Genomic DNA, 12,837 nt, shown 5'->3' on the forward strand with positions numbered 1-12,837 from the left:
ATAAGGAGAATATATTCAGAGGATTAAAACAAATGAAAATGAATTCATCAGTTAAACACTGCATAGTTGAAATTTGGCATGCAGGTGTTAAATTATGCAATACATTGTTAAACTTAAAAAGGGAGTATTCTGGCCAGGCGCAGTGGCTCACACCTGTAATCCCAGCACTTTGGGAGGCTGAGGTGGGCGGATCACCTGAGGTCAGGAGTTCGAGACCAGCCTGACCAACATGGTGAAACCCTGCCTCTATTAAAATACAAAAATTAGCCAGGCGTGGTGGCAGGTGCCTATAATCTCAGCTACTTGGGAGGCTGAGGCAGGAGAATAGCTTGAACCCAGGAGGCAGAGGCTGCAGTGAGTTGAGATAGTGCCATTGCACTCCAGCCTGGGCAACAACAGCAAAACTCCATCTCAAAAAAAAAAAAAAAAAAAAAAGGGCATGGAGCAATTTGACACAAACTGCAACACGGATGCACCTTGAGGACATCATGTTCAGTGAAATAAGCCTGACACAAAACGACAAATCCTGTGTGGTTCCACTCACAGGAGGTCCCTAGAACCATCAGATTCGCAGAGTCAGAAAGTAGAATGGTGGGTGCCAGGGACTGAGGGGGATGGGGAGTGAGAGTTTCATGGGGACAGAGTTTCAGTGGGAGGAGATGAGAAAGTTCTGGATGGTGATAGTTGCAAAACAGTGAAAGTGTACTTAATGCCACTGAACTGCACACTAAAAATGGTTCAAATGATACTTTTCTGGAGACAAAAAAAAAAGTCTCACTCTATCCCTCAGGCTGGAGTGCAATGGCAAGATATCGGGTCACTGCAACCTTTGCCTCCTGGGTTCAAGCGATTCTCATGCCTCAGCCTCCCGAGTAGCTGGGATTACAGGCATGCACCACCACGCCCAGCTAATTTTTGTATTTTTAGTAGAGACCGGGTTTCACCATGTTGGCCAGGCTGGTCTCAAACTCCTGACCTCAGGTGATCCACCCACCTCGGCCTCCCAAAGTGCTGGGATTACAGGCGTGAGCCAGTGTGCATGGCTCGAATGGTAAATTTTATGTTGCATATATTTTACTATCATTTTAAAAAATGGATAATGGTTTAATAAAAATAGTGTCATTCCTTTTTTAAAAAGAAGTGTTTTTGAGGGCAGGATTCCTGGGGAGTTGGAGGTGTGTGGAGCGAGGAGGAGCGGAGGATGGGGGAGTGGATGCAAGGAAAAGAGCTGTTGAGGAGGGGAGGGGTGGGAAGAAGCAGACGCAGGTGGATGGGTGCCCAGGGATAGAGCAGGGACCGCTCACTCACCAAGGGGCTTCCCCGTGTGGATGTCAATGAGGAATCCCGGGGCCTGATTTCCACACAGGATCTGGTAGTCAGCTGCGCAAAGGGGAACAAAGCTGAGTCTGGGGCTGCAGGCCTGACCCCAGCCCACTCCCAATCTGGAGGGGACACCTCATCCCTGGAGCCCAGCCCTCACCTGGCCACCTTGAACTTTTTTTGCTCTCCCCACCCTTTCCCTCCTTCCACTTATTTAATTTAAGTTTTTTGAGACAAAGTCTCGCTCTGTCACCCAGGCTGGAGTGCACTGGTGCAATCACGGCTCACTGCAGCCTTAACCTCCCAGGTTCAGGTGACCCTCCCACCTTAGCCTCCCAAGTAGCTGGGATTACAGGCGTGAGCCACGACGTCTGGTTTTTAAAGCCACCTAGCTTGCACTAATGTTTTGCAGCAGCTCTGGGGAATGAATACAGCTATAAGCCCCTAGAAGTCCCCTTCCCATCACTGTCCCATTCCTGCAGCTCCCCCTGGTGCCTGGGCTGGCTGCTAGATCATTCCAACAGGACTCATTCCTGCTCTCAACACACTCTGCTCAGTCCTGCCTCCAGGCCTTGGCTCCTGCTGTGCCCCTGCCTAGAACACCTTCCCTCATCCTGACCGATGTTCCCATCAGGGTCCCAATCTTGGCTCTGAGCTTCTCCAGGTCTGCCCCTTCCCCAGCCCAGGAGGTCTATGGTATCTCTCACCAGCTGTGCTTTCCTCCCTGGCCTGGGACATTTACCGACCCCCTCCCACCCTACCCCACCCCCAGCTACTCCTGTGAATCTTCAAGGGCCTTCCCCACCAATGAAAACTCCATTGATCCATCCTGAATTCTCGAAATCTGCAAAATGGAAGAAAAGCTGCCTTGCTCACTTTAAAATATTGCCTTCCATACGTGGGGACTGACACAGTTTGGCTGTGTCCCCACCTAAATCTCAACTTGAACTGTAGCTCCCATATCCCCACATGTCACGGGAGGGACCCGGTGGGAGGTAACTGAGTCATGCGGGTGGGTCTTTCCCATGCTATTCTCGTGATAGGGAATAAGTCTCGTGAGATCTGACAGTTTTATAAAGGGCAGTTCCCCTGCACGCGCTCTCTTGCCTGCCACCATGTAAGACGTGCTTTTGCTCCTCCTTCACCTTCTGCCATGATTGTGAGGCCTTCCCAGTTATGTGGAACTGCGAGTCCATTAAAGTCCTCCTTTTTTTAAATTTTTTTTATTTTTTTGAGATGGAGTCTTGCTCTGTAACCCAGGCTGGAGCGCAGTGGCACGATCGCGGCTCACTGCAAACCCCACTTCCCGGGTTCAAGCGATTCTCTTGCCTCAGCCTCCCGAGTAGCTGGGATTACGGGCCTGCGCCACCACACCCAGCTAATTTTTTTGGTATTTTTAGTAGAGACAGGGTTTCACTGTGTTGGCCAGGCTGTTTTCGAACGCCTGACCTCAAGTGATCCACCCGCCTCGGCCTCCCAAAATGCTGGGATTACAGGTGTGAGCCACCACGCCCAGCCAAACCTCTTTTTCTTTATAAATTACCCAGTATCCAGTATTTCTTCATAGCAGTATGAGAATGGACTAATAGAGGGACAAAACTTCAACTCTCTGGCTCTCATCAGAACAAAGAGGATTAATCTAAGAGCCCTAAGGGCACTGTGTTTCCTTAACCATTATGCTAGGAGGGGCCAGGCTGGGAAGAAGGTTGGGGAGGGTTACTCACGACTGGTGGGAGTGGGGCAGGCCTCACAGGGTCTATTCCAGGCCTGGCCAATGTTGTAGGAGCAGCAACACATTTTCCGGGTCACGTTGAAGGCCAGCTCATTTTGACATGTGCCGTTATAGTGCCGGAAGCAGACACTCTTCCTCATATCTGTAGTTGGCACAAAGGAGAAGAATGTGGGTAAGGCTCACGTAAATCAGTGGAAGAGGGAGCCAAAGAGATGGGAACTCCTTAACTGATTCATTTGAAGATTACTGGCTTGTCCGGGCACAGTGGCTCATGCCTGTAATCCCAGCACTTTGGGAGGCTGAGGCGGGCGGATCACTTGAGGTCAGGAGTTTGAGACCAGCCTGGCCAACATGGTGAAACCCTGTCTCTACTAAAATACAAAAATTAGCTGGGTGTGGTGGCACACGCCTGTAATCCCAGCTACTTGGGAGGCTGAGGCAGGAGAATCGCTTGAACCTGGGAGGTGGAGGTTGCAGTGAGCCGATTGTGCCACTGCGCTCCAGCCTGGGTGACAGAGTGAGACTCTATCTCAAAAAAAAAAAAAAAAAAAAAAAAGATTACTGGCTGGCTTGATTGGCTTGATGTCTCTCCCCCAACATACTTGGGGGATCCATTCACTTTTTTCAGCCTTTTTTGAGCAGTGCACAACCTGAGCAACTGTTCATGGCAGCTCTGGGCTCCTGAGTCCTGCAGCTTTGTTTACTGCCACATATCAGCACTTCATATATGCTTACCCTCCCTCTCCATAGGCTTGAAGGCTCCCAGCAGTTCCTCCCATGCCCAGGTGCTGCTTCTGTGACTGCCAGTTCCCTAGGTCATCACGCTTCTTACCCATGCAGTTGTTGCCACCATTGACTTGGAGGTACTCTGCAGGGCAGACACAGGTGTAGCTCCCCAGGGTGTTGTAGCAGGTGCCAGGGCCACAGATGCCGGAGTGTGTGGAGCATTCGTCAATATCTGCAGGGAAAGAAGGGGTGGAGGGGAACAGTGGGCAGCGTCCAGGAATTGTCTGAATAACTCCACTCCAGAGACCCAGCAAGGCCACTTCACCAGGGACCTAAGTTTGGTTTTAAAATCAGTTTAAAACGCACACACATCTTAGTGATGAAGAAAGCTATCATATGGGCCGGGCATGGTGGCTCATGCCTGTAATCTGAGCACTTTGTGATGCTGAGGTGGGAGGATCATTTGAGCCCGGAGTTCGAGACCAGTCTGGGCAACATAGCAAGACCCCATCTCTACTAAAAATTTTTAAAAAATTAGCTGGGCATGGTGGTGCATGCCTGCAGTCCCAGCCACTTGGGAGGATCACTTGAGTCCAGGAGGTTAAGGTTGCAGTGAGCCGTGATCACGCCTCTGCACTCCAGCCTGGGTGCAGAATGAGATCCTGGCTCTAAAAAACAAACAAACGAACAAAAACAATATGACATTAAGTGAAAAAAAAAAAAAAACATTTACAAGCTGGATGCAGTGGCTCATGCCTATCATCCCTGCTTTGGGAGGCCAAGGCAGGAGGATCATTTGAGGCCAAGAGTTTGAGACCAGCCTGGGCAACATAGTGAGGTCCCATCTCTACAAAAAATGAAAATTTAGCTGGGCATGGTGGCACACGCCTGTGGTCCCAGCTACTTGAGAGGCAGAGGTGGGAGGATCACCTGAGTCCAGGAGGTCAAGACTACAGCAAGCTGTGATTACACCACTGCACTCCAGCCTGGACAACAGAGTGAGACACTGGCTCTAAAAAAAAAAAAAAAAATCCTAAAAATAAAGTTGATGATGATACTGCTTCTATTAGGAACAAAATGACCTGAGTTCATGAGTCAGTTTTATAATCACCAAGAAAGGATCATCCATGTCTTCCTAATATGATATGATAGGAATCAAGGACCTTACGGATAAAGTATTCTTGGGGGGAAAAAATTGATTCTCAATCTGGTCATTACTCTAGTCCAGGGGTGGTAAGCTTTTTCTGTAAAGGGCCAGAACATTTTGGTTTTGCGGGCCAAACTACAGCGTGTCATGATTATTCAATCTGCCAATGTAGCAAGAAAGCAGACACAAACAATATGCAAACACACTGTGGCACTGGCTGTGCTCCAAGGAAATTTTATTTGTGGACCCCTGAAATTTGAATTTTATATAACTTTCTTTTCTTTTCTTCTTTCTTCCTTCTTCTCTTTCTTTCTTTCTTCTCTTTCTTTCTCTCTCTTTCTCTCTCTTTCTTTCTTCTCTTTCTTTCTCTCTCTTTCTCTCTCTTTCTTTCTTTAATTTTTTTTGAGACAGTCTCACTCTGTTGCCCAGGCTGGAGTGCAGTGGCCTCATCTTGGCTCACCGCAACCTCCGCCTCCCAGGTTCAAGTGATTCTCCTGCCTCAGCCTCCCAAGTAGCTGGGACTACAGGCGTGTGCCACTATGCCCGGCTAATTTTTGTATTTTTAGTAGAGATGGGGTTTCACTATGTTGGCCAGGCTGGTCTCGAACTCCTGACCTCGTGATCCGCCCACCTCAGCCTCCCAAAGAGCTGGGATTACAAGCATGAGCCACTGTGCCCAGTCTTTTTTTTCTTTTCTTTTCTTTTTAAGACAGGGTCTCGTTCTGTCACCCAGGCTGGAGTACAGTGGCACAATCACGGCTCACTGCAGCCTCGACTTCCGAGGCTCAAGTGATCCTCCTGCCTCAGCCTCCCAAGTAGCTGGGATTACAGGCGTGAGTCACCATGCCCAGCTAATTTTTTAATTTTTTGTAGAGACAAGGTCTTGCCATGTTGCCCAGGTGGGTCTTAAACTCCTGGCCTCAAGCAATCCTCCCACTTCAGCCTCCCAAAGTACTGGGATTACCAGCGTGAGCTGCCACGCACCCAGCCTTGAATTTCATATAATTTTCATGTGTCACAAAATGTTATTCTTCTTTTGGTTTTTTCAACCGTTGAAAAAAGTGTAATAAAGTATTCTTAGCTAGCAGGCAAAAATAGGTAGTGGAATATTAGCATGCTAAGAGTGATGTCACCAAAAATAGCAGAGTAGGGAACTCCAGGGCTCCATTCCTCCACAAAAGCAACTATTGAGCTGGCAAAACAGACAAAAATAAACTTTTGCAGAACTCTGGAATCCAGTCAAAAGCTTACAACATCCAGACAAAGACATGGTGAAGAAGGAAGCTGCTGTACTTCATAAGGGAGTGTTGTGGCATTTTAAAGGGTCTATCTACTATCCCCCACACCACAGATCCACAGCAGCCATGAACATCTTAAAGGCAGCAAGAGAGAACTGACAGATCATGACAAAACAGGAGGCAGGGGGCAGAAGCCTTTCCATGAGGCCTTCCCTCCTCTACCCTTGTGAGGCTTGGCAGGGCAGGAAGGCAGGGAGAGAGCGGAAGAGCCTGACCCACCCCAAAGAGAATCCATGCTCACCCTCACAGATGCGGGTGTGCTCACTGAGGTGGTAGCCAGGTGGGCACTCACACTGGAAACTGCCAAACGTGTTGACGCAGTCACCCCCCTGACACAGCCCTGGCAGCTCTTGGCACTCGTCGATGTCTGTCAGGAAGTAAGGAAGCCAAGCTTGGGAGCTAAACCCATGCAGAGGCCTTAAGGGGCACCCACACCATGCTCTGGGTTCTCCAGGGCCCTCTCGAGGATCCCCAAGTGCTGTCCATGACTGATAGACATTTGAAGGGTCTATCTTGATGGCTGGACACAGATTCTCTTGAGTTAATGTTACCCTAAATTCAACTCCATTCCCTTCATCTGTTAGTCCATTCTCCCATCCACTACATAGTTTCCTCTAGATAGAGAAATAGATAGTTTTCTTCCTCTAGATGGAAAATAGTCTTCTCCAACCTTGTCACTCCCTATAGAAAGGATGGATGGGAGGATGGATGAATGGATGGATGAGTGGATGGATGCATGGACATGAAACAGTAGATGGGTAAATAAGCAAGTGGGTCAATGAATAAGACGATGAGTGAGTGGATGGATAGGAAGGTGGATGGATAGGTGAGTAGATAGGCAAATGAGTGAATGGGTGGATAAGTGGATGGATGGATGGATGAATGGATGAATAGATGGGAGATAGAAGATGGATGGAAGGGTGGATGAGTGGGGGAATAGAAAGGGAGTAGGGAACGGGTGGATGGGAAATGGGTGGATGGATGAGTGGATGGATGGATGTATTGAGGATGGATGGGTGAATGGGGGATAGATGGATGGGTGAATAGATGGATAGAAGAATGAGAGATAGGTGGGTGGGAGATGGATGGATGGGAGAGTGGGAAATAGGTTAATGGATGGATGAATGGGGGCTAGATGAAGGATGGGGGGTGGATGGATGGGTGAATGGATGGATACAAGGATAGCAGAGGGATGAGTGATGAATGGATGAATGGGTGGATGGAGCATGGTTGGATGGAAGGATGGAGGGATGGATGGAAGGATGGATGAATGGAAGGATGGATGAATGGGTAGATAAAGGATAGTTGGATGGAAGGAAGGATAGATGAATGGGTAGATGGAGGATGGTTGGGTGGAAGGATGGATGGATGGAAGGATGGGTGGATGGAAGGATAAATGGACAGAAGGAGGGGGGATGGATGAAAGGATGGAGGATAGATGAAGGATGGGGGATAAATGGGTGAATGGATGGATAGAAGGATAGGAGGGGAATGAGTGGGGGGATGGATGAATGGGTAGATGGAGAATGGTTGGATGGGTGGAAGGATGAATGGATGAAAGGATGAGTGGAAGGATGGATGAATGGATGGATGGTCGGGTGGAAGGATGGATGGATGGATGGATGAGTGGAAGGATGGATGAATGGATGGATGGTCGGGTGGAAGGATGGATGGATGGATGGATGAATGGATGGAAGGATGAGTGGAAGGATAGATGAATGGATGGATGGTCGGGTGGAAGGATGGATGGATGGATGGATGGATGGAGGGATGAATGGACAGAAAGATGGGGCATAGATGAAAGATGGGGAATGAATGGTTGACTAGATGGATGGATAAAAGGATAAGAGAGGGATGAGTGGGGGATGGATGAATGGGTAGATGGAGGATGGTTGAATGGAAGTATGGAAGTATGGAAGGAAGAATGGATGGAGGATGGCTGGATGGAAGGATGTATGGATGTACTGGATGGATGGAAAAAATGGAAGGATGGATGGATGGATGGATAGATGGATGAATGGATGGATGGATGGGTGGAAGGATGGATAGATGGATGAATGGATGGATGGATGGGTGGATGGAAGGATAAATGGACAGAAGGATGAAGGATGAATGGAAGGATGGGGGACAAATGAAAAGATCAATAAACCAACAAGTGGAAGAAATGGCTGAAAGAACAGATAAAAAAAATTAAACACAAACTAAAAGCATAGTGTGGTCCTGCTGCTCAGCCTCCAGGTGGAAAGATCTGCCCCATCCCAGGACAAAACTGCTCAACTCTACACTTTGGTGAGGTGGGGATGAGAGAAAAGTCAGTCTCTAGGCAGACAGACGGATGGATGGTCTGCCAGGAACTCACCTTCCAGAATGACAGTGATGCGGTTAGGCCGGAAGCCCTCACCACCCGGGCACAGGGTTCTGTACTCAGCTGTAAAGGGAAACAGGCTCCTGTGAGGTGGGGTATTGGGGCAAAGCTTAGGGGAAACAGGGGAGCAACAGCAGGAAGCCTGAGTTGAGCAGGAGCTCAAGAGTGGGCTCCCATCCTTCTACTGTACTAACGACATCTCCATATCTCTTTAGCCTCTTAGGGCCAAGAGACTTTGGCCAGTCCTGGGGCTGCTTGCGTGTGTGTGTGCATGTGCGTGTGCGTGTGTGTGTGTGTGTAAATGGGGGGTCCCATTCAACATGTGAGCAGAGTTATGTGGTAGTGGCTGGGGGGAGGAGGGAGAGAAGATTATTCCTTCTGATCCAAAACCATATCCTAGTGTAACTGCAAGTTTTCCCCCTGCAAGGAAGACCTTGGACATTCACACACGCATACACCTGAATAGGTGGACAGGTACCTCCCTGTTTCACACCTGAGGCCTTTGCACATACTGTTCTCACTGCATTGCACATCATTCCCCCTACTCTGCTAGGAAAACTCCTACACATCCTTCAAAACCTCACTCAAGCCTCCTCCCCTGGAAAGCCTTCCCCACAGCTTTCTCTTCCCCACAGCTTTCTCCTGAGCTATGGCTATGCCCCAAAGAAAACCCTTAGGACAGTTCTACTCTCATAGTCCTGAAACTGTTGGTTTAAGGGTGAGGGAGAAGCAGTGTGCAGAGGCTGTGGCTCATCCTTCTCTGAGTCCCCAGTCCCCAGCACATGACACAGAGGAACTTTCAATGTTTGTTGACTGACTGAATGATCAAGTGACTATAAACACAGAGAATTTACAGAAAGCAACCTTGGAGAGAGGCCCAGCCAATGAACTACCAAGAGTACACTGTGTGACCCAGGATGAGCCCCTCTCCTTCCCCAGTTCTTGGTTTTCCTGTCGCCTAAGCCCCCCACCGCCGCCATTAGCAGAGGTGACCCCCTAAGCTCCCGGGCCTCGGTGGCTTAGGTCACGGTGTTCAACTGCCCCGCAGGGACTCACTGGTGTTGGTCATAGGGCACAGCTCACAGGGATTGCCCCAAGCCCGGCCCAGGGAGCAACAGCAGGAAGCTCGGGTGACACCAACTCCGATCTCGGCACTGCAGGAAATGCCACCGTCCCCTCGGTCATGCATCTCCAGGAAACAGTTCCCGGCCCGAGTGTCTGAACAGGCAGAAGGGGATGGTTAGTAGGTGTCAGGGGGAAAGCTGTATGTGTGCGTGTGCATGCATGTGTCTATTTCAACAGGTGACAAGGACAACCACTCTTGCAGGAGACCAGCAGATGTCCCGTTTGTCAGGAGCAGGTAGATTTGAACACGTTGACATCTGAGTTAACCCAGGGGGGCAATCCCACCCACCTCTGCTGACCCCAGAACCCTGATCTGGAGTTGAGCATGGACTCACCCACGCAGCCCACTCCGCTGGGGTTCAGCTCAAAATCCTGGGGGCAACTGCAGAGGTAGCTGCCGGGGGTGTTAATGCACACGCCGTTGATGCAGTTTACTGGGTCTGCACACTCGTTGATGTCTGTAGGGAGGAGGCGCGGTCCTCAGCAGGGAGCCCCTTCCTCGGCCCCCCTCCCTCCTAGCTTCATCCTGGGAAGCTACAGCCCTCGCTCAAGGTCAACTCCTGGGCACCAGATTGTGGGACAATGTCATGTCCTTCCCTGGGAAGAAACCTAAGGGGACAGGAGCCTCCAGTCTGTCCTGTCCCCTCCAACCCCATTCCCTCTCCTGCTCTGTTCTGCCTGGCAGAGTTTTGTTCATTGAACTCTACCTGCCCTGGGTTCCATGCAGTCAACATATGAAAACCATATCTATTTTATTTTCGTAATTTATTGATGTTTAGAGACAGGGTCTTGCTGTGTCGACCAGGCTGGAGTGCAGTTGCACAATCACGTCTCACTGCGGCCTCAAACTCCTGGGCTCAAGCGATCCTTCTGCCTCAGCCCTTGGAGTAGCTGGGACTACAGGTGTGCACCACAATGCCCAGCTAATTTTTTATTTTTACTTTTTAGAGATGAGGTCTCGCTATGTTGCTCAGGCTGGTCTCCAACTCCTGGCCTCGAGTGATCCTCCCACCTCAGCCTCCCAAAGTGCTGAGATTATGGGCATGAGCCACCACTCCCTGCCAAAACCCATATATAGAAAATACTTTCAAACCATGGGTTAGCAAATTCCAACCTGTAAGTCAAATCAGGTCCATCACCTATTTGTGTCAATAAAGTTTTATTGGTACAGGGGCCACATTCATTCATTTACATATTGCCTGTGGCTGCTTTTGAGCTACAATGGCAGAGTTGAATCATTGTGACAGAGACTGACCGTGTGGCCTGCAAAGCCAAAAATATTTACCATCTGCCCATTTCTAAAACACACAGAGGTAGGAGGCCCTTTCAGCAGCTAGCGTGGAGGGGCCACTTCAATCACTGGACTTATTTAGCCGGGGAACAGGAACGGGAAATGATGGGGACATCAGGCAAGGCGCCCCCAACCCCCCCAGCAAGACTGCAGGGGAGGATGCTTGAAAAGATATCTGAGGGCAGTGAGGGAGTGAGCCATGTCCCCTGCCCCAACTCCTGCTCTCTCCTCTCCCCTTCCAGCCCAGATGACCTCACACCTGTGCAGTTGCCACCCCCTCGGTCCAGTTCGTAGCCACCATTGCAGATGCAGCGGAACATTCCAGGCAGGTTCTCACAGCTCCCAAACGCACAGAGGTTCCCTTGCGCACACTCGTCCACATCTGCGGGGACCCTGGGTCAGCCTGCCCCACCCAGAGTCTGCAGCGGGGACCCACCCACACTGTCCTCTGCCCTGCCGGGCCCAACCTTACCCTGGCAGGCCCGGTGGTCCTCGGTGGGGTCAAAGCCCATCTCACATTCACAGCGGTACCCGCCGGGCGCATTGAGGCACTGCCCGTTGTCACAGAGGTCCACGTTCTCGGCACATTCATCCCTGTCTGAGGGGCCCCAAGATTCGGAGGGCTGGAGGCCGGTTTACCAGGACTCACACAGGGTGGGCAGGAGGCCCCAGTCACTGGAACACTTTGCTGTCAGCCAGAGTCCCAGGCAAGTAGCCCTGGGGACTCAGTCCCTGACTTGGGGGTGGGAGGCAAGTGACCGAGGCAGGGACAGGGAGGGGAGAGGTGGTCTGGACTCTTGGACTCCAGAGAGGGGACCCAGTCTCTCCGGATCCAGGGAGGAGGGCAGCCAGGAAGGAAGTGTCTCATGCACTTAAGTGTTCAAGGGAGCCGTGGGCAGGCCGCAGCACCGCCTGGGCCGAGGACACAGCCTCTCCAGCACCCACAGAGCGGCGATTGAGTCAGAAGGAGTCAGGAGGTCGAGTGACCATGGCGGCCACCGTGAATTCAGCCCCCGTGGCTGTCCCTCTAGGGTCCCTGCCCTCCCACACCCCTAATCTCACCTTCGCAGGAGAAGCCATCCCCGGCAAAGCCCTGGCGGCAGGTGCAGCGGTAGGAGCCAGGGACATTGAGACAGTCACCTCTTGGGCTGCACCGGTGCTCCTGGGAGACGCATTCATCCAGGTCTGCAGGAGATGGAGCCCAGACCCCCCACCCCATGGTGTGTGCATTGGGTGGGGGCAGAAGGGAGAAAGACCCATCAACCCTCCAACCCTGACTGCCCCCCTGCAGACACTCCCGGATCCCACCCTCCCACTGCCTTGCCCCCCACCTACCTCTTCTGCTTTGCCCCCACTCCCTGCCCCCAGGTACTCACCGTGACATTCGAAGCCATCCCCCACCCAGCCTGGCAGGCACCTACAGCTGAAACTCCCCGGGATGTTGAGACAGGAGGCGTGACTGTCACAGTTGTGTCCTCCAACCTCGCATTCATCTACATCTAAAGGGAGAGGAGGCACAACGCCGAGACCCAGTCACAGAAGGAAAGACTCGATGCAATAGCAGCGGAAAGGGCAGGGACTCTTCCTCTCTAGGGGAGAGCTGGCCCAGAAAGCCTCCTCCCATTCACCTGGGGAGCTTCCATCTTTACCCAGAGCCCAAGAGGAAAACCCCGAAACCTAACAGACATGACTCTCAGCAGCCCTCAGAAATGGTCTGAAATAGCAGCATGAAAGACTTGGGGTAGATATTAAGAGTGACTGTCCAGCCGGGTGCGGTGGCTCACACCTGTAATCCCAGCACTTTGGGAGGCCGAGGCGGGTGGATCACGAGGT

At 51.1% G+C, this 12,837-nt stretch overlaps 1 protein-coding gene across 6 annotated transcripts in view; it reads right to left on the reverse strand.

The window, feature by feature from the left end:
• Positions 1-12,837, reverse strand: part of FBN3 (fibrillin 3) — an 86,054-nt gene that overhangs the window by 36,258 nt on the left and 36,959 nt on the right. For all 6 annotated transcript variants that reach the window (XM_063599822.1, XM_055102809.2, XM_055102810.3 and 3 more), the window contains 11 exons: positions 12,381-12,503; positions 12,067-12,189; positions 11,477-11,602; positions 11,264-11,386; positions 10,049-10,171; positions 9,645-9,806; positions 8,583-8,651; positions 6,465-6,590; positions 3,885-4,010; positions 3,045-3,194; positions 1,309-1,380 (listed from right to left, as the gene is read on the reverse strand). In XM_063599822.1, coding sequence (XP_063455892.1) covers positions 1,309-1,380; positions 3,045-3,194; positions 3,885-4,010; positions 6,465-6,590; positions 8,583-8,651; positions 9,645-9,806; positions 10,049-10,171; positions 11,264-11,386; positions 11,477-11,602; positions 12,067-12,189; positions 12,381-12,503 — 1,323 coding nt within the window. The remainder of the gene's footprint in view (positions 1-1,308; positions 1,381-3,044; positions 3,195-3,884; positions 4,011-6,464; positions 6,591-8,582; positions 8,652-9,644; positions 9,807-10,048; positions 10,172-11,263; positions 11,387-11,476; positions 11,603-12,066; positions 12,190-12,380; positions 12,504-12,837) is intronic.

This window comes from Pan paniscus, chromosome 20 (genome assembly GCF_029289425.2).
Source record: "Pan paniscus chromosome 20, NHGRI_mPanPan1-v2.0_pri, whole genome shotgun sequence".
NCBI lineage: Eukaryota > Metazoa > Chordata > Mammalia > Primates > Hominidae > Pan > Pan paniscus.